The sequence below is a fragment of the Channa argus genome, chromosome 13 (genome assembly GCF_033026475.1).
Source record: "Channa argus isolate prfri chromosome 13, Channa argus male v1.0, whole genome shotgun sequence".
NCBI lineage: Eukaryota > Metazoa > Chordata > Actinopteri > Anabantiformes > Channidae > Channa > Channa argus.
Window position 1 is genome coordinate 4691297 of NC_090209.1, and position 23304 is coordinate 4714600.

Below are 23304 nucleotides of genomic sequence, written 5' to 3' on the forward strand. Positions count from 1 at the left end.
CGCACACAGAGGAAGGCAGGGAGGATGGAAAAGGGGGAGAAACGAGGAGAGTGTGAGGCAGGGAGTGAGAGAGAGATGGAACAAATCAAAAACAGATGCTTGCACACACGTGATTCAGCGTTTCAAAACTGAACAGCAACGGACCTAAGTGCCTGCGGAGCCCAACGATTTTTTCCTTTTATCTCTTCTTCACACATTCGGGTTTAGCCTAACATCTTTCTATTTGTATTGGAAACAGTCATTTTATACTCCCCAGGTGACGACAAACAGCCACGGGCTTATGGGTGAAATCCCTCAAATCTATCAGTGACTTTATCCCATTTCCTGACCCAAGGGGGGATAAACATATAGACTATAGCATGAGCCGATGTTGACACACCTGGAAACTACTCCGCGTCACTGTGAACTTCCAGGCAGCCTGGTCAACAGGGGAAAGTTTCAGAGACACTGAAATCCGTTAGTCATAACTCTAACTTCAGCCTTGCTACAACTCCCATCCAACACTGAGGCAACGATGCGTGACACTCGTTTTATTTATCAAGAGTGAAGTGGTACATTAAGGCCAAAACACAGAGTCACCGAGGCCTGTGCGTCAGCTGACAAATGATGCACAGCCACAGCTGAAGCCGAGTCACTGTCTCATTGAGAGGAGGACAGTTCCTCACATGCTGCCTTTGACTAGAGGGCAAGCTTTTTAAAAAAAAAAAAGAAAAACAGCTAATCTCCTCCAGTGCAGTGTAAAAACACAGCCGAGAGAGACGGGCCACGAGAGATAGGAGGGATGCAGCCATTACGTGCTAAGGAAAGTTTCCAATTAACTTGAGTGTAAAACAGGGTCAGTGAAATGTTGTCCAGGCCGAACACGTTGCAGCTCTAATGAGAAAACCTGATTGTGATTAATCAGATTTTTAAGGCCTAAAGCTTGAATCTCTGTGCGGTGTTACTAGGTCATGCCTTAATGAGAAGAAGCATTTTTAAACAATCCAAGCTCTCAAAGCAGTTAAAGCAACATTTTGGGAAATATGCAGCACGTATGGTGCAACATCACTCTTATATCAGTTTTTTTTTTTTTTATATAAAGCTGTGTTTTTTGGTCTGCATCATTTGACTGTGCAGATTTATTTGGCCTTTAGCATCTAAGGTACTAAATGTAGAGATGGTGATTCCTTGGTGCAATTATATTCACTGTAGACTCAGAATACAATGATACAAGTTTAAATCTTGCTAGAATCTGCCCGTGTAAGATTAGGGGCAGCTATGGATGGTAGGTAGAGACGGTCATCCACTAAACCCAGGATCAGCGATACTGCACTGACTCCACAAAAATGACATTGCAATATATTTTTCCTTTCTGCAATCTACACATTTACATTAAAAATACAATAATTTCTACAAGCTCTGTTGGTTAAGAATGAAAAACTCTTGATGTTTGTAGTTAAAACACAACTGACCCACGCTCTGTATGGTCCATGAACGCCACTTTAAGAAAACTGAATGAGTTAGAGCAGGCAGCCGGCCAGATTCTCGAGGCACTGAGCCAATTGCGCCTTTATGTATCTGTACTCGTAAAACTTTTTCTGTCCAGCAACTCCTACAGAAGCAAAACAGTTTCGTTCTTGTTTCTGTACTCCGCATCGGCAAGTACTCAAAGTACTGGCTTTGGTATTTGTCTTGATTTAAATCTTTATTTGAATCAAGAAGAACTAAGTTGCAGTATGATGTGTTTAATTTGCCTTAGTTGACATTACACGTCCTGTGCGCGTGTTGCTATGAAGTTGCTAAAATTAATTAAATTTAGCCCTGCATCAACTGCCCATTGGCAGGACACTGGACACCAAGCTGTCCCAGCATCTGGTATTACAGCTTCTTCTAGTACGTCCTGAGTTTCCCCTATGGGGCTCAATAAAGGTTTTTTAATATTCCTGTGTACTTGTGAGCATTGTTCACACCGCCGACCTGCAGCCAATGAACACTGAGCCAAAGCAAACAAGCCTGGGTAGATTTATAAGATACTGCATGTGGTAATCTGTCACATTTAGAGCAGCGGAAAAGAGCCACTGCATTGATTTCCTATAATCTTATGCAGTGTTTTACTAAAGTACATTTGACACTACTTTCTACTTTAGAGGACAGCTGATCCAAAGCGAACATTAGTCGGACTATTTATATATTAACTGAGTATTATCGTTGATTTCATGAGGCATAGCCAGGATGGGGTCACGTTGCAGCTAAGGCTTAACTCCTTCTGTGCAAGGTCAGAAAGGGTTAAAGATGCACAGATATAATAATCCGAATATAAAAGATTTCAGCAACTGATTGTTAGCCCCGGTCCACATATTTTCAACACATCTCTCCTGTTTCTAGATGTTTTTGTCTTCAAGAGGAAGAAGAACGCATGATTTGACCTGTCCCTGGGCAAATTGGAATCCTTCTATTACATACTGTATTAAAGAGGAAAAAGGATTTCCAAACAGCACGAGACATCTGATATCTACAGCTGCACAGAATTTAGCTCAGATGTGCAGCGTCCATTACCATAATCCAATCTGCAAGCGAAAACAACTGCCGGGTTTGTGAGCAATTTTCCTCGTCCACACTGTGCAGGGAGACCAAACGCTCACATTATCAGCGTTAAAAATCAGTTTCAGTTTCAGTGTGTGTCGCTGCACAGCACTGGCCCAGTTCTTCCCCCCCCCCCCCCATCTCCTCTGCCTTGAATTAGTCATTGCTGGTTCCATTCACAGTGGGTTGTGATAGGAATACTAATGCCAATTTACTCCAACTCATCCTTCATTTGGGGCTCAGCATGTTGCCATAGTGCTGATTCAATGTCTGCGGCACAAGATGGGTAATCTGTGGTAACACCGGATGGCTGATTTGAAAGAGAGACGAAAAAAATTGAGCTCAGGCTATCAGATTTCATCGCACTTAATAAACTGTCCACACTCTCAGCACTTGCGTGCTGACCGGTCCAGGTCTGTGTCGCCTCTCAGGATGTCGGCAGAAGCAGATTAGCAGTGTTCAGGATGCAGCACCAGGCCATAAGGTCTTTTTGAGTGTGAGAGAAAACTTGCTATTCATTAAAAAGAAATGAGCACAACAGCCAGGGTTCATGTGGTGCGTCTCCGCCTTCGACACAAAAGCATCAAGAATGACGTCACCCCTACATCCCAAAGCATTTCACCAGGAATCTCTATTTACACAAATCTACAATAAACTTCCACGAGTTTCAATAAGCACAATACAATATCTTTTAGAGGGCTGCAGAAAATAATTTTAAAAATCTAAAAAGCATGGACATGCTCTGTCTATAGGACTTGGAGTTTCAAATGGGAAACTTTTTTTCTTATGTAATTAAAAGGTCTCTTAGTGAATGTGTAGGTCCATGCAAGGCATTTTTACCTGTGGTATTTCCACTAAAGGTGGTTATGCTGATTCTATGGTTAGTGCTAACTTCGATATAACTACTTGTCTTGTTAAGATTCTTGGAAATGAAAAGTCGCATCAGTCATCGGGGCCAATGAATGAAAAAGCTCAGATTTCAGTCAAATAATTTCACACTTCACACTCTCACACCCAGTGACTGCTGTTTAATGCAATTTGTCCTTTCTCAAATCTCAACAAGGCAGGCGGTGATAATGAAATATGCACTGCAGGTGCACTCGAGTACAATCAAAGTTGCTTGTATCCCAGAATTTCAAAGTCTGTATGTGACTATACAAGACGCTTGACCGGACAAGTGTAAATGGGGCGTTTGATGTGTTAATGAAAGCACTAAACAAATTAAGCCAGACATTAAATAAGAATATTGATTTCTCCACCACATGAGTACAGGCATCCACTAAATCAATGATAATGACAAATGCTGATGATGATCACTTTCAGGAACGTTCTCAAACAGCTTTGGTCGCACTGAGCTTTAATACAAAAGTAGAATTATTCTCTGTGGAAATTAGAAAAAAAAACTTCTATTAGACTTGTCATCTCATTCCACCGTCGAGCAGGAGAATCCACCTCAAATGCAAAAGTTGTCCTCATCTCCTGTAAGCTACCATGCATGACTTCTAAATTTGTTGCACATTTGCCTTTGGGTCTGCGTTTGGGGAAGACTCCTTCAGAGCCTGTGATCATCTGTGTGCACTGACCTTCCAGCAGCTGCCCTACATCCTTTGGATCCTGATGAGCTCCAAGGCTCTAACTGGCAAAAAAAAAAAAAAATCCTTCATCTGGTCTCATTTTAAAAAGATGAAAGCCTAATGGTGCTGTTTTCTCAATAGGAGGGGAGGGGCAACAACCAAAAAATAAATAAATAAATAAATATTGCCCTACAACATGAATCATTAGATCTATTTGCACTTGTTCACATCAGAGTGACACCAATTGGATGTTAAGCCTCCAGGTGTGACACCTTGGCCATCTAGGGATTAAGCTGATGAATGTAGGCCAATCCCTGATGAAGGCCCACGGTCACCAAACCACACGCTGCCCATTAAATCCCCAACACTTTCATTACCTGGAGTTGTTAGCTCCAGCACGCACAGCTCAAAGATGCACTTAACAAGATGGTGAAAATCCTATCAGGCCAGCACCACTGAGCTTCTTTTGTCATTAAATCATGTAAACAGATGAAAATTAAAATACAGCAGCGTGTAGGAGAGAGCACGAGTGTAATGCATCTAATGGCAAAAATCACGAGCTCGGGTCATTAAACAAGGACGCGGGCGTCAGGAGACCCTTTCTTTTCTTTGGTTCATGCCTTAAATGTTAATAAAAACTTTCCTAAATGATTGAGGTATAAGCGGAAGTTGCTGCTGCACACAATGATTGATGTGGCAGATGCCAGCTTGTTATCAGCACGTTTTTTCAAAATCACAATAATGGCATGTTCTACACCCTCAACTGGCTCAAGTCCGAGAAGTATGTCTCTCAAGATGCAAGGAGAAGATGCAAATAAGGGAACCATGGATGCAATGAAGGGAATCGAGATGCATGCCCGGTCTTAGGGAGGAGCACTCTTGGCTAAGCAGAAGGGCCACTGAGACTGATTTGAGATGGAAGGAGGTGGGTCTGAAATAGAGCAGAAGCAACAAGACCACGCAGTAGAAATCCCTTCCAGCTCCACGCAGATGCAGATCCTCTAGAAAGACAAGGAACATCCTCCCAACTCCTGAAAGAGCAACAGTATTTACTGACTTTAGAACTTATTACGTTTCTTGTATTGGACTGAACTTTACACGTGTAGATGATTCACCCCTTCAGATCCGGACATCGCACCAGACGCTCAGCATTCCTTCATACAAAAAAAATCTTCAGGAAGTTACCGCGCACTTATCTGAGTTTCTGTCACAAATCCATCCGCGCAGTTAATCTCTCTCAGACGCTGGAAACACAAAATGTAGCAAGTGCCAGAGGTCAGTGACCTTGGATTCCCCCCATCTGCCGGGGTTCTCTGCCCCACTCGGTGAGTCAGTGACAAGCCCATCGCTGTGAACGAGGCCTCGCCTCAACTCTCCGCCCTCCGCTGCTCACATAGAGAGGAGGAATGATCATCAGGGCTCTTTGCCTCGGGCTATTCACACACACACAGAGAAAAGAGCCAGACTCGCAGCGGAAGCAAGATGCTCTCTGGACAACAGCCATATTCTGCTGGAAGACTGTTAGGACACAGGGACGAACTATCAAGGATGCCAGGAATCCCACCAAAGACCAAAAAAGGATGTTTATGAAAGTCATTCATTCATTCGGTTCCGTCCAGTTTACAGTGCAGGAGGCTGAGACATAAAAGTCAGACCTTTGCCTCTTAGGAACAATGTTCATTAGTCGCGAGTGTGACCTCAAATTAACTTTTCATTGACGAGAAAATAGCTCAAACATTGCGTGTTGCCAATGTTGTGCCTGAGCAAACACTAACAAAACGAGTTCCTGTGGCCGAGTTAATTTTTACAGACCACTTTCCCAAAACAGATGTGGACGGCATCACTGGCTGCACTCTCACATCTGTCTGAGTATCCATAGAGAAGAAACAGAAAAGAGACACAAATCAGCGGGGGGAAAAAAAAAAAAACCCTCGGGAGCAAAGCTGGACTGGTTATACCATTATTAAGTGTTTAACTTGAGGGAGGGAAGAACATAACTGTCTGCCCTGTTGTTCCCTATGTGACCGATCATTAAGTGCTCCCAGCTCGAGCTTCTGAGCAGTGAAGCTTGCACCACGTAAGATAATTGTGGATGACTTTACACACGTGGGAAGCGATGTGTCATACAAATACCAATCCCAATAGTGAAAAGCCATGATTTTTCCTATATTCTGGGCTTGCAGCTTCCTACCAGTCACCCACCTCCAGGCTCGTTACATAAGCCTACATAGTGAAGAGCTCCTTTTTGCTTCACAATGAAAACACGGTTACAGGCTTCAGTGGCTACCAGAACATGCCTTTTCATTGCCTCTTCAAGTCGTTTAAACATCCTGGTCTGCAGATAAATGACTCTTAACAGAAACTTGGTGGAAGTTCACAATAACCTGAGCACATTTCTCCACTTTTTCTTTTTCCCCCCCCCTTGAGCAAATGAAAAAAGATCTTTTGCAGAATGTGAGGAGCAGGAGAGGAAGGCACATCCTCACGTTCATAGCTCCTGTCACATCGTATTGTCCACTCTTGTGGATGAATTCTTAGCATGCAGCTTGTCTCGCTGTATCCTCATTGCGCTGCTCAGCACTTCCTGGTCCTATGTGCCTTTCTCCGACTCCAGATGGCAGTCATTAAGATGCTGCTGCCAAGTCTGGAAGTCTTTGATTTGGGAGGAGAGATTTTATCTCCAGGAGCACAGAGTTAGAAGGTAACCAAGTAAAATTCAATCAATTACTGTACTAAATTTGAGGTACTTGTATTTGACTATCTCCATTTTATGATACTTCAGACTTCACTACATTTTGGACTCAAATATTGTACTTTTTATGGCACTACATCTATTTCAACGCTCCACATCTATAAACATTTAAATGTTAGAGTACACCTGACAGTGTTGTTTAAAAGGAAATAATTTGCTTGGAAGAGACCTCCCTCTAATGGTCGGAGACCTCCCTCTAATATTACCTATGCTGGTTTTGACACAGTCTGTGAGGAGAAACTGTCAATTTCCTGTCATCCAATGACCAGTGACAGCATGTGAACTAGAGCTGGAACAGTCAGTTCCGTGCACCTTTATCCAACACAGAAAATTAAATAGGAACTATTGTAATAATCAGTTGTTTTGGTTGTTTTCATAGCATTATATCCAGCTTCTCAGAAATTAGTGTTTGCAACTTTTCTCTGCCTTATGACGTAACATGTAGTACGGCTCTTTGGACAGAAGACATTTTAATGCATCTTCTTGAGTTTGGTAGAATGTGAGGGGAATGTTTTCTGTCATTTTACAGACTATTAATCAGTGGATTACTCATTAGTTGGAAGCCTAGTTTAAACTGCATCCTTTGAACAGGAGGCGTCAACACAGAGTTGTGCTTATAAAGCATTACACTAAATCATTGCCGCCCGTTACCTTTCGTTCTTCTCATGATGAAATGTGTAAGAAACATTATGCAGAATTTTGCTGCTTGTAATTGAATGAAGCCAAGTTTGTGCAATTACAGTACTTAAGCACAGTAACCTGAGTAAATATACTTAGTTACTTTCCATTTGTTATATCCCAGGCACGATTCACAGACGAATCACTATGGCAGCACAAAGGGGAAGAACCAAAGCAGACATCTGACTTTAGGACGAATGTGTGATGTTGATCACCAGCTCCCAGCTCCACTCCACGTGACAACTCATATGCCGGCATTGCTTATCATCATCATCCTCCTCATCCTCTTTTCTACCGTATATGACACAAAAAAAAAAAAATCCTTGAGCTCTCACTGATGTTCCAAACTATTATTGTAACCCACTGTTTATCAGATCATGGTTTTAATCTCACTAAGGTTTAAGTGCAACGTGTCGCTATTTGGCGTTGGTCTAACATACAACCTGCACAGATCCCGCTCTGGCATCTGATGCTTGTGATCATGTTAATTAACCCGAACACAGGAGCCTGCGTGAGATGTGGCGTTCAACAGTTCAACGAGCAAACGAGACCGGCTAAGTTTCATGTTCTTACCTAAACCGGGGTGAATCTTTGATACAGTCTTCGAAATCCACCGTCATCTTCGCGGAATGGAGTGACGTTTTGACGCGGTTAAAAGGCAGATTTCATGTCCCGTTTAGATTACAGCACACACAATCCGATAGTCTTCCTCCCTCCGGCTTCTGCAGCGAGTCCCGCTCCCACTCTGACCATCCTGAGCCGCTTCCCTCCGTACTGGAGCCGGTGCTGCGTTCAAGAGCTTTTCAGAAGCTCGGGCATTTAAAATCCCGCGGGCAACGAGTGACCACTGTCGATGCCTCTGGTTTTACATTTTTTTCTTTTTTTTTTTTTACATTTATTAAATATAAACAATGCTTTACCATTGTCTTTAACTATAATCCCCTTTACAAGTTTTATGCAATGTGCAGGTGGATTAAAAAAAGTAACGTACATTTTCAAATATTTTTTTAAAATGTTATGTTATGGGATAAACCAACGCTATCATAAATATACCTTTACGTTTACCTTCAATGATTGTATAAAACATAACATAACAGTATTTAGTGTATTGTAATACATTAAGATATTGTAGCGTATTTAAGTTTTGCACAAAATTTTAAGGGTCTTTGATGTTTCCGGTAGCGTGTGAACGCATCACGGCCTTCCTCGTGAGGATGAGAACTGGAGTGACGATGATGTGACGTCCCAGCTCCTTTCATTAAACACACAACATGGTTGTGTACAAGGAATGTAACAAACATGCAACATAAAACCCAATCAGGCAATTATCTGTACTCGCATTATGTTATTTATTATATTTGTACATTAAAGAGAAAAAAAACCTATTCTTTGTTGTGCCTGAGCTTCATAAGCTGTGGCATGTTTTTCATCACAGATCATCGTGTTCTACTGCTGTGAAATCTTTTCAGTGTAAAAGCCTGACTCAGTAAAACTACTCCAAGTTGATTCCAAAACATCTGAAAGAAACTTTTACATATTTTACTACTTTGCCATGCAGCTGTTAAAAGGATGGGGGGGGGGGGTCCTTAGTGCATCCACTACTTCCCTAGCAACACTATTATTTATTCACAGGAAGTGGGAAAGCCTGGATAAAAAGCGCCTGCGTGGAATTCGACTGCAGGTTTTCATAGAACACCATTGTTCCCTCCTATCACAGCATCAATGAGGCTGCAGCTCACTCTGTGAATGGAAATGATCTCATCTACTCGTCCAAGTCTCCAATAAATACCACCAGCATTGACTGACTACATAGAAAAATCTCAGTGGATCGATACAGATCCTATCAGCTGCTCCAGTGGTTTGTAGAGTTCAGAGGATTCACTCTCTAACTGTGCTCCAGTAAGCAAATCTTAGTCAGTTCTGGAAGATTTGGTTCAGCAACTACTGCATGGATTGCAGTAAAAGTCTGTACAGACATTCATAGTACCCACAGTATGAAACAAAAACACTTTTGCGTAAAATATCCCACATCTTATTAGGTAAACTGGCACAAAATTTGGCTCCGAGTTCTATTGATGAAGTGCACGTTGCTTTCATATTTTTAGTTTCGACAAGCACCGGGTGGATTGTCATGACAATACATGACAATCCCATTTTATCCAGGCACCAAGGTGGCTCCTGATGGCTGGGTGGGGCCACAACTGGTGGCCTTCTGCAGTCACCAGGCCCCCCTAGATTGAGTTTAAATATACACTGACTTTATTTTAGCCTCATCATCAGGTCACAATTTGAAATATTTGCAGAATGTATTCCTGTGTGGTGATGACTAAACAGCCAGACACAGGCCCAGGGGCCTAAGAGGTCAGGGGATCTGTGATCCTCTACTGTAAATAGTCGAAGAACAAAACAACCAAAATAAGACAGAAAACCACCACAAAGAGAGAGACAGCAGTGATGCAAAACAGCAAAAAGATTAAAAAAAAAAAGACACAGAATGATTACAGAGAGACTCAAAGCAAAGCAAAAATAACATCAAAGAGACACAAAATGACCACAAACAACTTTTGCTGCTTGGTTTCAGTGTGGGAGCCTTTCACATGTCTGAGCCCAGTGACCAGATTGTCATAATCTGTGCGAGTCTTTGTGCGCATGGTAAACATGTTGCATGACCTGCCAAATATCAACGTGATAGTGTTGTTACATTAAGCTCGTTAGCATGCAGAGATTACTGTAATATTTTTGCTCTATGGCTCACTAACAGGCTTATGGAGCTGCTGCGTGGCTGCAGATGTTCTTTTAGTTCCTCTGCAGGTCATATATGAGTTTCACCGTAGCCGGAAGATCAAAATACTACAGGGCAGCACAAGCTCTACTACAGTGGTTCTCAATCGTCGTTCAAACTTTTCCCACCCTGTCCACTGCTGATTACCTGGATCAGGTGTGTTCGGCCAATTAGAAGCTGGACGATACCATCTCAGATGCGAATGGAGAAGGGGAAACCAAGTGAGTTGGTATCTTCTAGTTTTTGATTGACTGAAAACACCTGATCCAGATGAGTAGGACAGAGATCGTTGGGAAACTAGCAAAGCAAGGATCCTTGAGGACCAGGATTGAGAACCACTGCTATACTGAGACACTAAAACCAGGTGCTCCACCAGTCCAGCAGCTCTGTACGGTGTTCTTACACAAATGTGCCCCACCCCCACCCCCACCCCACTCAGACACACCATCTCTGCCTTCGCTTCATCCCCACTAATCTGAGATCAAAGCACCTACTGCTTCTGAAGCTGCTGAGTCAGCAGTCGGCTGATCTGAAATTGCACACTGCTGGAGGAGGTTAAGAGCAAACTTGGCACTTGTGCGCACTGCATAATCCACACTGTTGTGGATTTCATTACATCAGCGACAGCTCATATCTGTCAACTGTTCTTATGTGACTGTTTATAACCGACTAATTGCTTAGGCCTGTGTTCTTGACCACATTTTTTTTACCTGCCCCTCAGTCACAAATGGTCAATTATTAGCTTTATAAAGGAATAGTTTAACATTTTGGAAAGTGCTTTCGCTTGCTTCTCTTGCCGATGGTTAGATAACTGTGTAATGATGGAACTGCAGCCTGCAGCCAGTTAGCACAGCTAAGTACAAAGACTGGAAACAGTGGGAAAGAACTACCTCGGTTCTGTCTTACAGTGACAATGGACTTCGAGTCACCTCTAAAGCTAAATAAAGCACAGATTAACCAACTTCAATATAACATGGAGGATATCGAATATTTTTTTTTATGTTGGACAGAGTTAATGACAAAACATCAGCATATTAACTTACTGATATCAGGATTCAGAGGATGGTCCAATAGTATACAGCCCCACATTAAAATGACCCTGATTTTGTCAGACAGCCTTGCTATCATATCAGTGATGGACTGTACATGACCCATCTCCTGCTTCTTTTGTTCCCAAACACTGTGTGGCATCTACCAGGAGCAGGGATGAGGCTCAACTGCGTATGTGCAGTAACAACAGACAGCAAAGAAGCTGTCAACTTCTATTTTGGCTTCCATCACAGGCCCTCTTATGGCAGATACAAGCACTACTGCAGCGTGGAATCACTGGGAGAGATGTGTGGGTCTCTAAGAGGGTGACCTACTTTTGCTCCCCTCTTTGGTCTGCTGCAGAGAGCCGTAAGTCTCACTGCAGATCACACAGCTTGTTATGGCATCCCTCCTGACTGCAGGTGCAAGGCTCCGCAAGCCACTACCAATGAGGCATGCACAGTTGCTGCATGGACGTTCTGTATTATGCATGCGTCTTCGTAGCGCTGACATGTATTCCCAAGTCTATTTTAAATTCATTTTGTTCCTGCAAAACACACACTAGCAGCTGGCTAACCTGGTTTAGCACATCGGCTGAAAACTGGGATAAACACGTGGCTCAGAGGTAATCTGTCTACTGGCGCCTATGGGGCTCACTAATTAAATGGCTGTATCCCATTCACTTTATCGCTACTCAAAACTAAGCATATAAATAGTAGTTGTACTAAAGGTAGCCCAATGAAAAATGAAGTAAACTGGAGCAGGTTTGTTGAGAGCTTCAAACTGCATAATAGTAATACTTCATGTGATTGTCCATAAATTAAGGTTGTAGTTATCTTATTATTGCATAGAAATTAAGGACTGCTTCTCAACATTGTGACTGGGATCCCCACAAACGGCCACAGGATAAACCTAAGGGGCCAATAGGTCATCAACCGGATAGAAAAGCACAAAATAAGCCTCCTTGCATCAGTGCCTTGAATCGCTGTACAGGGTACTGTATGGAGTCCATCCATAAACATGCTGCAGTTTAAGCCAACACAGACTGGCAAAATTCTTAATGTTTGTTGTCAATAAATCGCAAGACACAAACAAAAACTGATCAGTTTAAAAGTTTGGCTGTGTATCCTGAGCATGATACTTTTTCCCTTTGTGCCATTGTTGCCTTAAACCTACGAATACACCACTGAGCCAGACGGACATAATCTATGATAACACACACACAGTTTATGCAATTCTGCAATAGGTGGTGAGTTCATGAACAGAACATCGTTACTCACTAGCACTTTACTGTCACTTAGTCAGTCTTTGAGAACAAACTATACAGTACTAACAGTTTCTGAGGCAGTGACTAATATGAACTTTTTTCCTTGGCTAAGTTGTGTGTTAATCATTTTAGAGTATGTCTAATTAGTAAAGCAGAAGCCCTTCAGCACAGAAGGCAGAGCTCCTCATCCACTATCAGATTCCGGTGCGGGAGAATGTGATAGGATCATAACGAGTGGAGATGCTGCGGACTGGGCCAAACCTGGATCAGCCAGGTTAAAGCCTCGTTTACTGTGGCGGCTAGACTAGTATCAAATATTCAGATGCCCGAAAGCAAATTAAATCATCATCACAAGGTGATGGTCAAGGTGGAACAAAAGCAGGGTCACAGAGGTCAAGCTGACAGTGTAGCAGTTTGTGGCCCGCTTAGCAAAAACCCACACGACTTTAAAGTACAAGATTAGTGTAAATAAACTGTTCCCAACAGTAGATAAGTAATGTTATTAGGTTTAATTATTTTGCACATAATAATAAATAAAGATAGTTTTACAGGTATTCAGTCATACTCCTACACACTGGACAAATAAAACAAAAGATAGATAAAACAAAAGGGGCTCTGAACAGTTTTAAAATCTGGGGGAAACATGATTATCTCCATCAAATTTTAAGCATCCAACAAGCTGCAACTATTTATTCAAAAATGTCAACCCTATTGTGAGATATAACACAAATCTGCAAGCTGTTTGCATAGAATAATAATAAAAAAAAAAAAAAAGGTCACAGCATGATATTTAAATTCTAAACTAAAGACCGAGGCTTTTTCAAGACCCTGACAAATAAGCGGTTTACCTGACAGCAAAGGTTTGTGTAATTAAAAGCTGTTTTTGCTATCAGCCGTACAATTATTAGTGGTCAGAGGTTGAAAATCATTATTTTAAAAAGGGTTAGTTTAAAAATATTTAAACCTTCTTTCTCCTAATAAAGAAAACAATATGGACTGTTTACGCAAGAAACTGCTATCCAGTGATCCTAAGTGACTGCCTGAGAGAAAACCAACAAACAAGAAACTGAAAGTGCTTTATTCTGTACTTGCTTGGTTTTACACCACTTATAGTGTCTCACCAGGACATTTTGTTCGTCTCAACACATCTGCTCAGTAAACATGTCTGGCCAATGAAAGTGAACATTTGTTTTTTTTTGTGTGCGTTGTTCGAGGAAAAAAGTAGGGCAAGATGAGCTGCGGGCTTGTTACATCCCCACCCACTAAATCACAATACACACACACACACACACACACACACACACACATTAAAGGCAGGATACATATTAACTATAACAATTTTCCTGTAACATCAGGGATTACTCCATGCAGAAGTAAAGTGGGGTGTGGGAACATGTTTTTAATGTCAGGTATATGATTTCTAAGTCCCAAACTAGCACAGATTCTGGTTCAAATGTTTTAAAAATACAGTGAGCTGCTTTTGGACATCAGAGTAATATCGCAGGATGAGAAACAGATCTCATTATGGCAGATGCACCGTCCTTTCAGGTGAGGCTGAACGAGATCCTGAAAAATAGCTCAGGCTGGTGTTGCTAGGTGATGGCTCGCCGTTGCTGAGAGAGGCCGGATGAGGGAATCCTGTACACGATTAAGGCTCCCTGTTGAAATCGGAGTCTTTGATTGTATGATGCCACCACTGCTCCACATGCTTGTACCAAAGTAGATATGAAGGATAGAAAATGGAACAAGTACAACCCCAATTCCAAAAAAGGAATGCAATGATTTGCAAATCTCATCAACCCATATTTTATTCATAATAGAACATAAACAACATATCAGATTTTTACCATTTCAAGAAAAATGTTAGCTCATTTTGAATTTGATGGCAGCAACACATCTCAAAAAAGTTGGAAGATGGTGATGTTTACCATTGTGTAGCAGAGTTTTAGGAGATGAGTGTTGTCCCATTCTTGTCTGATGCAGGATTCTAGCTGCTCAACAGTCCTGGGCCTTTGATGCACTAAATGTTTTCTAATGATGAAAGGTCTGGACTGCAGACAGGCCAGTTCAGCACCCGGACTCTTCTCCTATGAAGCCATGCTGTTGTGATAGATGCAGTATGTGGTTTAGCATCATCTTGCTGAAATATACAAGTTCTTCCCCGACAGAGACGATGTCTGGATGGAGCAAATGTTGCTCTAAAACCAGTATGTACTTTTCAGCATTGACGGCGTCCTTCCAGATGTGGAAGCTGCCCACACCATAGGGACTAATGCCCCAACATACTATCAGAGCTCAGGCGTTTAAATTGTCTGTTGATAACAAGCTGGATGGTCCCTCTCCTCTTTAGTCTGCAGGACAGCGTTCGTGTTTTTGAAAAATAATTGTATTTAATTTGATTAATTTGACAGTTTTCCATTTTGAATGAGATTTTTCCAACTTTTTCTCACATTGTTGGTTCTTGTCTTTTCAAACATTTTCTTGACAATAATAACAGTAAAGGCAGAAATAGAGCTATTCGACAATAGTTTTAAACAGAAAATAAAACATTTTAAGGAGGCAAAAATAGCACACCTGCAGGTTGAGGTTCATTTCTTCCATGAGTTTCATTGCTGTGATGCCCAACCGCTAACACAATGCCGCCACCCTGTGGTCACTTCTGCCAGGAGCACTTTCAGCTAAGGAGGAGACTGCTGTCTTGCAGCATCCTCTCATCTTTTCCGTCTTTTTAACTCTATGTAGCACACAAAAAAAACATTACATTAAAATACCAAACCGTGAGAAATCTTTTTTGCTTTAGGGAAGTGAACTGACGGCTGATAACTTACTGACAGAAGCTAGGCTGGAGTCACTGTTATGATTTGGGACTTGTTCATTTGTAGTAGTTGCAGGCCATGAAGCTTGTAACAGATATTTAGGTACATGCTAAAAAAGACAAGACAAAGACAAAAAAAAAAAAGGTCACGATAATTCATCACAGATAGATTGTATGTTTGTGTCTGGTACCTTATAAATCAGTACATTCATGAAAGAAGGTTTTCACTGCATTTGTTCTGTCAATAACAGAATTTGATAATATTTATTTAGGTCTTCCAGACTTCGGCACCAGCACAAGTCCAGAGGGTTAAGGTGCTCCTTCCATTGATGCCCACTGTACTGTGCAATTTGACTAAAATACAACACAGTAACAGAGGCACAGTAGCCTGTTTGGATGTCTTTTGTTAAAAATATTTTACTGTATCGTGTATAACCAAAACCTCAAACATCATCAAGTCTCTTAATGATTCTTTGTCATTTTTTTAGATTCTTTTATACTGCTCTGCTGCAAAAGGAATTTCCTTCCACAGGACTACAAGTCTGAACCAAACAAAACTGTGTTAACAAATCCCTATATTTTTTAATTAATCAATTTGACTTATTTACATTTATAATACATTCCTTGACCATTTTTGTTACATCTGATAATGAAGGGACATTGTATTATTATTATTATTATTATTATGATGTTAGCTTTAGGGCTAAGTTTGCATGCCCTCACATTTAAATGGCTTAAAAATTTTTGTACCATCTAAAAACTGTACTAGCTAAAGATGCATTAAGATTAAAGCAAAACAAGCAAATGGAAATCTCCTTATTTCAAAATAAGAGGATGCATTTTTGCAGTCAGCTGTTATATTAATATTATTATATATTATTAAAAGGTGTGGCTTCAACAGAGTTCAAGTGAAGGTTGAAGAGAGGTTAAATACAGAGATGTCTATGAGTAAATAAATCATCATCTCCACGGTCACATGTCCGGTCAAGTGAAGACATCTGAAGCCAGCAGTTTACAAGCTTAAAAACAGTATTAATGCTCTGAAGAAGATGGTACAAGTCTCTGAAAAGTCATAAAAACCAAAACCAAGGTTAACTGACCCCTTGTCTTCTTTTGCACCTTGATTTAAGTCCAGGCACAGAATCAGCAGCACTAACCCACATAGATGAAATCAACAGAGGTCAGGAAATGTTGTTTTAGACAGCAACCACAAACACCAGCAGCTGCTCTTTTCGTACTAAGGTTATGCAAATATATAAATGCTTGTGCAGACAAGCTGATTGACTTGGTTAAGAGGTGTGTGTCTATTTGTGTATGTCTTTGTGCACCACTGTTTACCAGTGCATATTTAAGAAAAGCATTTAGCAAAGCAGGAAGTGTGGTTAAATGCCACAGCGCTTCACCTACAATAATCGGTTTGAATTGCACATAAACTGAATTCAACAACCAATGAGAGGTTCTCCGGCTAAATCTCTGTGATTGTGCGAAGACTTTTAACTTTGCCTACTTACATATGTGAACAATTTGGAGGGCAAACGTAAGGGTAGTTAAATGAATAATGGGCACATTATTAAATGTGGAGATTGACCTGGGTGGCTTGGCGGCGAGGGTTGCTGTTCGTTCTGCTCTGCACCCTCGCGCTGCGTCTTTGTTCAGTGGAGCTGCTTGGAAGATTTAAGGTCGAGGACCGAAGGCGACTACTGGTGGATGCATTTGCATCCACTTCACCGAGGAGGTCCATTAGTTCTCCATCACTGATCTCCTCCTCTACGATAGAGATACCTGTGCAGGGCCAATAATCACAAAACATTTAATAAAATATATGAAATCAATTTCTGTGCTTTCCAATGGCTAACTCAGTGTCTACCAGTACCACCAGTTCCACCAATTCCATTAAAAAAACTGCTGTTGACCTACTCTGGATCCTCTCCTACTGTTGTATAAACTATATTTTGATTAGGCCCCTGGCTACTAAACGTCTCTTAAATGCAGAGTGATATTAAATAAAACCAGTTTAGCTACTTGAAGAAGTAAAGGACATCAAAAACATTATGTGTCAAATGCTTTGAAAAGTGAAAAGATGCAGCGTCTGTATCAAATGGGCAACAATGTGCAGTAACACCAATATGTTTCATTTATGAAGTGCTCGAATTCCCAGGCAAACAAGAAACCTTAAAAAAAAATCCACAATGTTCTTTTATTTAAGGAGGCTGCTTTTTTTCTAAATTAATTACACATGGAGAATGGATGAGGTCCCTAACAAGAGAAAAAGAGCTGAGGATACACATTATTCAGAGTCTGTTAAACCAAATAGAAAAAGGCTTGATTACCGAGAGTCTCTCTAAATCTTAAAACTAGGACAACACATTTGGCTTTTAAAAGAACTCAGGCTGGTTGATTTCAGAGAAGCTTGCATGATAAAGCGTTGGCTTCAGAGCAAAACAAATATGGAAGCAGCTTGTTGTGGTCAACTATCAGGTCACAAAAAGAAACAAAAAAAACATCAGGTTAAAGTTGTGGCCAAGAAAACAGAATGCGCATGATGTTTAGCAGGGGAACTGAAATTGTACTCTTAGTTTCAAATAAAGTTGTTGAAAGCCACTGCTATAAAAGTATAAGTACTCAACATCGGCTAGTAATGGTTCCTAGTGGGCTCAATCTCATGGACTGCTGGAAGGGACAAACAGAACCAGAAAGATGCCCAATTATCCTGTAGTGCTGCCCCAACCTTATCTGTATGATGAGCACTGCCCACACAGTCAGGACAAATCCAGTCACCTTCAGGGCCTGTACTTAATGACGGTGTTAAACAGTCCATATGATACCTGAAAACAGACAGAAATACTGTGATGAAACACTTTTAGAATGACTGTGCAACTGTAGCCGCCATTAAATGTAGGTATTTCCTTTAGTTTCTGCAGGTGTGTGATAGCGTACGTGTTGTGATGATCTACATTGGAAAAAGGGGTTAAATCATATAATTATATATTATAATTAAATCGTATAATTTCATTTTCTTCTTCTTTTCCTTTGGGCTGTTGCCTTTCAGGAGTCACCACAGCGAATCATGTGCCTCCATCTAACTCTGTCCTCTGCATCCTCTTCTCTCACACCAACTAACTTCATGTCCTCTCTCACTACATCCATAAATGTCCTCTTTGATCTTCCTCTAGACCTCCTGCCTGGCAGCTCCAACCTCAGCATCCTTCTACTGATATATTCACAGTTTCTCCTCTGAACATGTCCAAACCACCTCAATCTGGCCTCTCTGACTTTATCTCCAACACATCTAACATGAGCTGTCCCTCTGATGTCCTCATTCCTGATCCTGTCCATCCTCGTCCCTCCCAAAGAGAACCTCAACATCTTAAGCTCTGCTACCTCCAGCTCTGCCTCCTGTCTTTTCTTCAGTGCTACTGTCTCTAAGCCGGACAACATCTCTGGTCTCACCACCGTCTTGAACACCTTTCCTTTTATTCTCGCTGATACTCTTATCACACAACACACCTGACACTTTTCTCCACCCGTTCCAACCTGCTTCACCTCTTTTCCACACTCTCCGTTGCTCTGAACCATTGACCCTAAGTACTTAAAGTCCTGCACCTTGTTCACCTCTGCTCCCTGTAACCTCACTGTTCCACCTGGGTCCCTCTCATTCACACACATGTATTCTGTTTTACTGCGGCTAAACTTCATTCCCGTTTTCCAGACCAGACCTCCACCTCTCTAGATTTTCCTCCACCTGCTCTCACTACAAATCACAATGTCATCTGTAAACATCAAGGTCCACCAATTTAATTTAATAGTAAAATAAACTTTTGTAGTATGAATTGATCATAAAACATAGGAGGGCATCTGATGGTGGAGTGATGACATCACATCGTGGCACTACATGTGTTATTGCACATCATACCCTGAATCACATTGTATGCACATTAGCAGCCGGTGCCCCCGGTCGCTCCGTTCACATTCTTCACAGATAACAGTGTTGCTTGCCTCCTCTTCATCGTCCCCGTCATCCTCCTTTTTCTGTGTGCTCACTTTAATCTGCAGCAGCACAAACAGTTCAGCCATCAGCACAGATTCACATGTTTCAAAATGCATGGCATGAAAGCTTCCTTTACACGCAGCAAAGCATCACCTTCTTTTCAATGTCCCCTCCAGGACAGCGCATCTGCTGAATGAAGGAGAAACGGACGCGATCCACTGGGCAAGTGTTGGATGTCTGAGGGTCGAGACAGAGCCACAGGTTGTTTTAATTTTTCCTTTCATTCTCACACAGCTTAACCTACACAATTTGTACATAGAAAAGCAGAGTATTGTAACAAGTGCACGGAAAAGTAGGCTGCAATTAATGATCTTCATTATCGCCCAGTCGGCTGTGGGCTGAATTTACACATCTGCAATTATTTTTGCTTGATAAATGGTCTTAGTTATATGGTTTAACACAGCCCTAAAGTAATAAAGGTTAAAGCATCCAGCTACCTGGGACCATCGAAGAACGCACCGAAGACAGAAAATGTGCCGGCAGTTCTCCGGAGAAGCCACGGCCTGTTTTTCAAATGCACTCAGGCAGATGTAGCATTTGTCTGAATCTAATTTTAAATGTGATCCGTCTCTATCGGTTGTGTTGAGCGCACACGACTCGTCCATGCTGTCAGGAGACTGTAATAAACGCTCTTAATGTTAGCTGCTATAAAGGATGCTATCAATCAACAACGACCACATATAAGTCAGTCGCGCCGTCTCCACAGTTACAGCGCGTGGGAGTCTCCTCTGTAACGTTACCGTTAACTTCGCATGACGTGACTCCCGATGGTGAAAACAACATTGCTAACTTAGCTAACGTTAGCTCACTCGATAACTAATAAGCGAGTGCACCTTTGCATTAAGTTACATTAGCTTAGTGAAAAAATGTCTACCATGTTTTCGCATTAAGCTACGGGATGACATCGCATAAACTGCAAGAAATAACTGGGATTCGCATATTATTGAATATATTAAAATAACCATTAGTGGTAGTTTATATCATTCGGTGTTCCGCGCAAAGCAACACACTTCCGGAAATATTCCTTCAAACTAAAAGCGTCATAAGCATTTCTAAAAGCGTTTTGTTTGATTTCCGGTTTACAATTTCTTAACATAATGAGAAAGACTTGGGAGATTGGGTAAATTCATAAGGACCCATTAACTCATGTCAGAGCAAAATCTGATCAGACAGCAAGAAGATTTAATAGGTTAAGACTTACAGTATTTACATAATCGTCATATAAACTCACCAGAGTGAAATGATGCATCTTGCACGCTTAAGACTCACAAAAATTAAAAGACTCACAAAGATTAAAAGATTAAAAGAGGCTAAATCTTCAACTACTTTATTAATAAGCCGCCGGTTTCGTTTAAAGAATAAGGCGGTGATTTTCAAAATACAAAATACTCACCACATAATACAATACCTGTGGATCCAGAACCTGCTGGACAGTGGATTGTTCGTCTTTGCCTCAGGCCTCCATTGTTGTTCTAAAAGCAAAAACACCCAACATAGAAGGCAAATGGTTCCCAGAAAGTGGAGAGGTCCGTTTTCGGAAAAGGGGAAACAGAGTTAGGAAAAGTGCCACACATGACAGAAAACCAATTTCTAAAATATGGAATGTATATTTCTTTTTGCTCAGTGTATAAACACAAAAGAATGTGGATGAGGTAAACACGTTCATGACAGTTTCCACATGGGAGTTGTTTTGTGAGTATTTCCTCTTAGAATAATTTGTATTTATGATAAATAATGTTTGTATCTTGGATAACTAGTCTTTTTATTTATAGATTGGCAGCACTCTTGCTTTTCAGTGCACTTAAAGATATAACAGAGTGGGCAGGCCTAATATCCTGCAGTGTGTGGGGTAAATGTGCAAAATTTCCTGTCCCTCTCTAAACTCTTTACCTACAGTGCACTTAAACAGGAAATACAGTGGAAATTCTAACTGTAGACTGACACGAGCTGCGCAGAAGTGCAGCAACAAAAAACACGGGTTTATCTCGCGTGCTTTTAACTTTCTGTGTTTGGACTTCAAGTGAAGGAGCCCTTAAGCAACTTGGTAAGTGATTTTTAATGTTCTTGTCCAGGTTAAATTTGTGACGGATTAAACGATTTCAAATGAAATGATATAAAAATTATTTCACGCTCGTAATTGTGGTGGAAACCTTCCACATTTCCAAGAGTCATCAGTCATCATTTAATTTAGTACTGATTCAAATCTTTTGTTAAGTAGGTAACATCGACCACTAACATAACTGTTAAGACTGGGAACATTTATCAGATGAAGTGCAACTTTGATGACTTTATTTTTTGGGTCAGGTGTTTTCCTGCCATGTTTCACTTCACTTTCACTGGGTTGTACAAATTTCCACTTTGGCATGTTCGCTCGTTTTAAGAAGTCTGACAAATATAATTTATTTTACTTGTTAATCGGACCTCTAATATAAAAGTTTCTATGGCTGTGACAAAAGTAAAAGTAAAAAAAAAAAAAAAATGTCTGAATGGAAAAATGTGTGTGTTGGTACAGGACCAGAAAGGCGTTTGTGATGCTGCAGCGTTGGCGAGAATCAACCAACACCTTTTGATTTCTTTTGACTACACTGACAAACAGTCTGCCACAATGAACATGACGGAGGGGAACTGTAGCATCCCCGCTGCAGAGTACCAGTACTACCTTTTTCCAGTGGTCTACACCATAGCTTTCGTCATAGGTCTACCTGGAAATCTAGTCGCGCTCTTTGTCTTCACCTTCAGGATCAGTCACCGCACAGCCTTCAGTGTGTACATCAGCAATCTGGCCCTGGCAGACATCGTCATCCTCTGTATTCTGCCGTTCAGGATCCACTACCACCTCAACCGGAACAACTGGGTGTTTGGGGACATTACTTGTCTTGTCACAGGGATTCTGTTCTTTGCCAACATGTACCTGAGCACCTGTTTCATGACTTGTATCTGTGTGGATCGCTATATAGCCACTGTGCATCCCCATACCTACCTCAGGCAGCGGAGCCCCTGGTTCTCTCTGATTGTGAGTGTGGTTCTTTGGTCTGTTTCTGGAGTGGCTATACTAGCCTTCATCCTCATGGGACCTCTGCAGACCAATGCAGACACATCTGGAAACAATAACTGCTTTGAGAACTTCGCCAAGATTGAGTGGGACTCACGTTTAATGCCATACAGCCTCTTGTCCCTGATATTTTGCTCCCTGCTGCCTTCTTTAATCATTCTGATATGTTACCCACTGGCTGCAAGACGCATTTCTACGATAAAGACTACAACTGCTCAAAGAGCTGTGAGGGTTATTTACACCATTCTAGTCATCACGCTGCTCTGCTTCCTCCCCAGCCATGTGGTGTATCTGCTGCACGTCCTCCGGCGCATGGACATCATTCAGAGCTGCTCCTCTGCAGACGCCATCTATCACGCCAGGCGAATCACCATGGCCCTTGTCATTCTCAACACATGCCTGGACCCCGTGCTTTACTATGTCACCACCAGCCACTTCAATTGGAAACGTTTAAAGATGACATGGCTGTTTGGGAAAATCAGGAGGAGCAGGGGTGTTTATACCATTACAGTGAGCTGAGAGGGGCAGCTCCAAATGCCCACTGTGCTCTGTACATGCTTTCTCATCACTGTACTGTATATGTAACTTCAAAACTTCAAAGTTGAGACCTTTCTGTAAATGTGTTTATTCGGTATGGTTTTGTACATTAAAATAGTAAGGAGAAATCAGAATTGGTGTATTTTATTTTTCCTGATCTTACGCAGTCTAGTCCAAGGAGTGTCCCCATAAAAATGAACCAATTAAG

The 23304-nt window shown here is 41.4% G+C and overlaps 3 protein-coding genes across 11 annotated transcripts in view; 1 reads left to right on the forward strand and 2 right to left on the reverse strand.

Moving 5' to 3' along the window:
• The window catches only part of acap3a (ArfGAP with coiled-coil, ankyrin repeat and PH domains 3a), a 61258-nt gene extending 52929 nt beyond the window's left edge, over positions 1–8329 (reverse strand). For 2 of the 3 annotated variants that reach the window (XM_067526419.1, XM_067526418.1), the window contains exon 1: positions 8140–8329. In XM_067526419.1, coding sequence (XP_067382520.1) covers positions 8140–8186 — 47 coding nt within the window. In that variant the 5' untranslated portion in view covers positions 8187–8329. The remainder of the gene's footprint in view (positions 1–8139) is intronic. The other variant, XM_067526417.1, reaches the window with a different exon arrangement.
• A 4841-nt stretch (positions 8330–13170) lies between these two features.
• LOC137139462 (PHD and RING finger domain-containing protein 1-like) lies at positions 13171–20519 on the reverse strand. Of its 6 annotated transcripts, none has more exons than XM_067526722.1 (8): positions 19945–20519; positions 19601–19684; positions 19373–19506; positions 17048–18284; positions 15473–15569; positions 15219–15378; positions 14573–14995; positions 13172–14352 (listed from the first exon to the last, which is right to left on the reverse strand). In XM_067526722.1, exons 1-4 carry the CDS (start codon positions 20110–20112, stop codon positions 18092–18094), a joined length of 579 nt encoding a protein of 192 aa, XP_067382823.1. In that variant the 5' UTR covers positions 20113–20519; the 3' UTR covers positions 13172–14352; positions 14573–14995; positions 15219–15378; positions 15473–15569; positions 17048–18091. The 6 variants fall into 6 exon arrangements, with proteins under 6 accessions (XP_067382825.1, XP_067382824.1, XP_067382823.1 ...); XM_067526725.1 differs by having other exon boundaries at positions 13175–14995; positions 17048–17241; positions 18188–18284; XM_067526724.1 differs by having other exon boundaries at positions 13171–14995; positions 15477–15569.
• Positions 19553–23299, forward strand: LOC137139459 (lysophosphatidic acid receptor 6). Of its 2 annotated transcripts, XM_067526717.1 has the most exons (3): positions 19579–19708; positions 21404–21551; positions 22020–23298. In XM_067526717.1, the coding sequence occupies exon 3, from the start codon at positions 22113–22115 to the stop codon at positions 23076–23078; it is 966 nt and encodes a 321-aa protein (XP_067382818.1). In that variant the 5' UTR covers positions 19579–19708; positions 21404–21551; positions 22020–22112; the 3' UTR covers positions 23079–23298. The 2 variants fall into 2 exon arrangements, with proteins under 2 accessions (XP_067382819.1, XP_067382818.1); XM_067526718.1 differs by lacking the exon at positions 21404–21551 and having other exon boundaries at positions 19553–19708; positions 22020–23299.
• Positions 23300–23304: the final 5 nt, after the last annotated feature.

Coding starts and splice junctions, on each gene's coding strand:
- LOC137139462 (XM_067526724.1), bottom strand. CDS start 20,112: ATGGACGAGTCGTGTGCGCTCAACACAACCGATAGAGACGGATCACAT. Junction 19,685..19,944: donor GCGTTCTTCGATGGTCCCAG/GTAGCTGGATGC, acceptor CTCGACCCTCAG/ACATCCAACACTTGCCCAGT. Junction 19,507..19,600: donor GAGGGGACATTGAAAAGAAG/GTGATGCTTTGC, acceptor GTGCTGCTGCAG/ATTAAAGTGAGCACACAGAA.
- LOC137139459 (XM_067526718.1), top strand. CDS start 22,113: ATGAACATGACGGAGGGGAACTGTAGCATCCCCGCTGCAGAGTACCAG.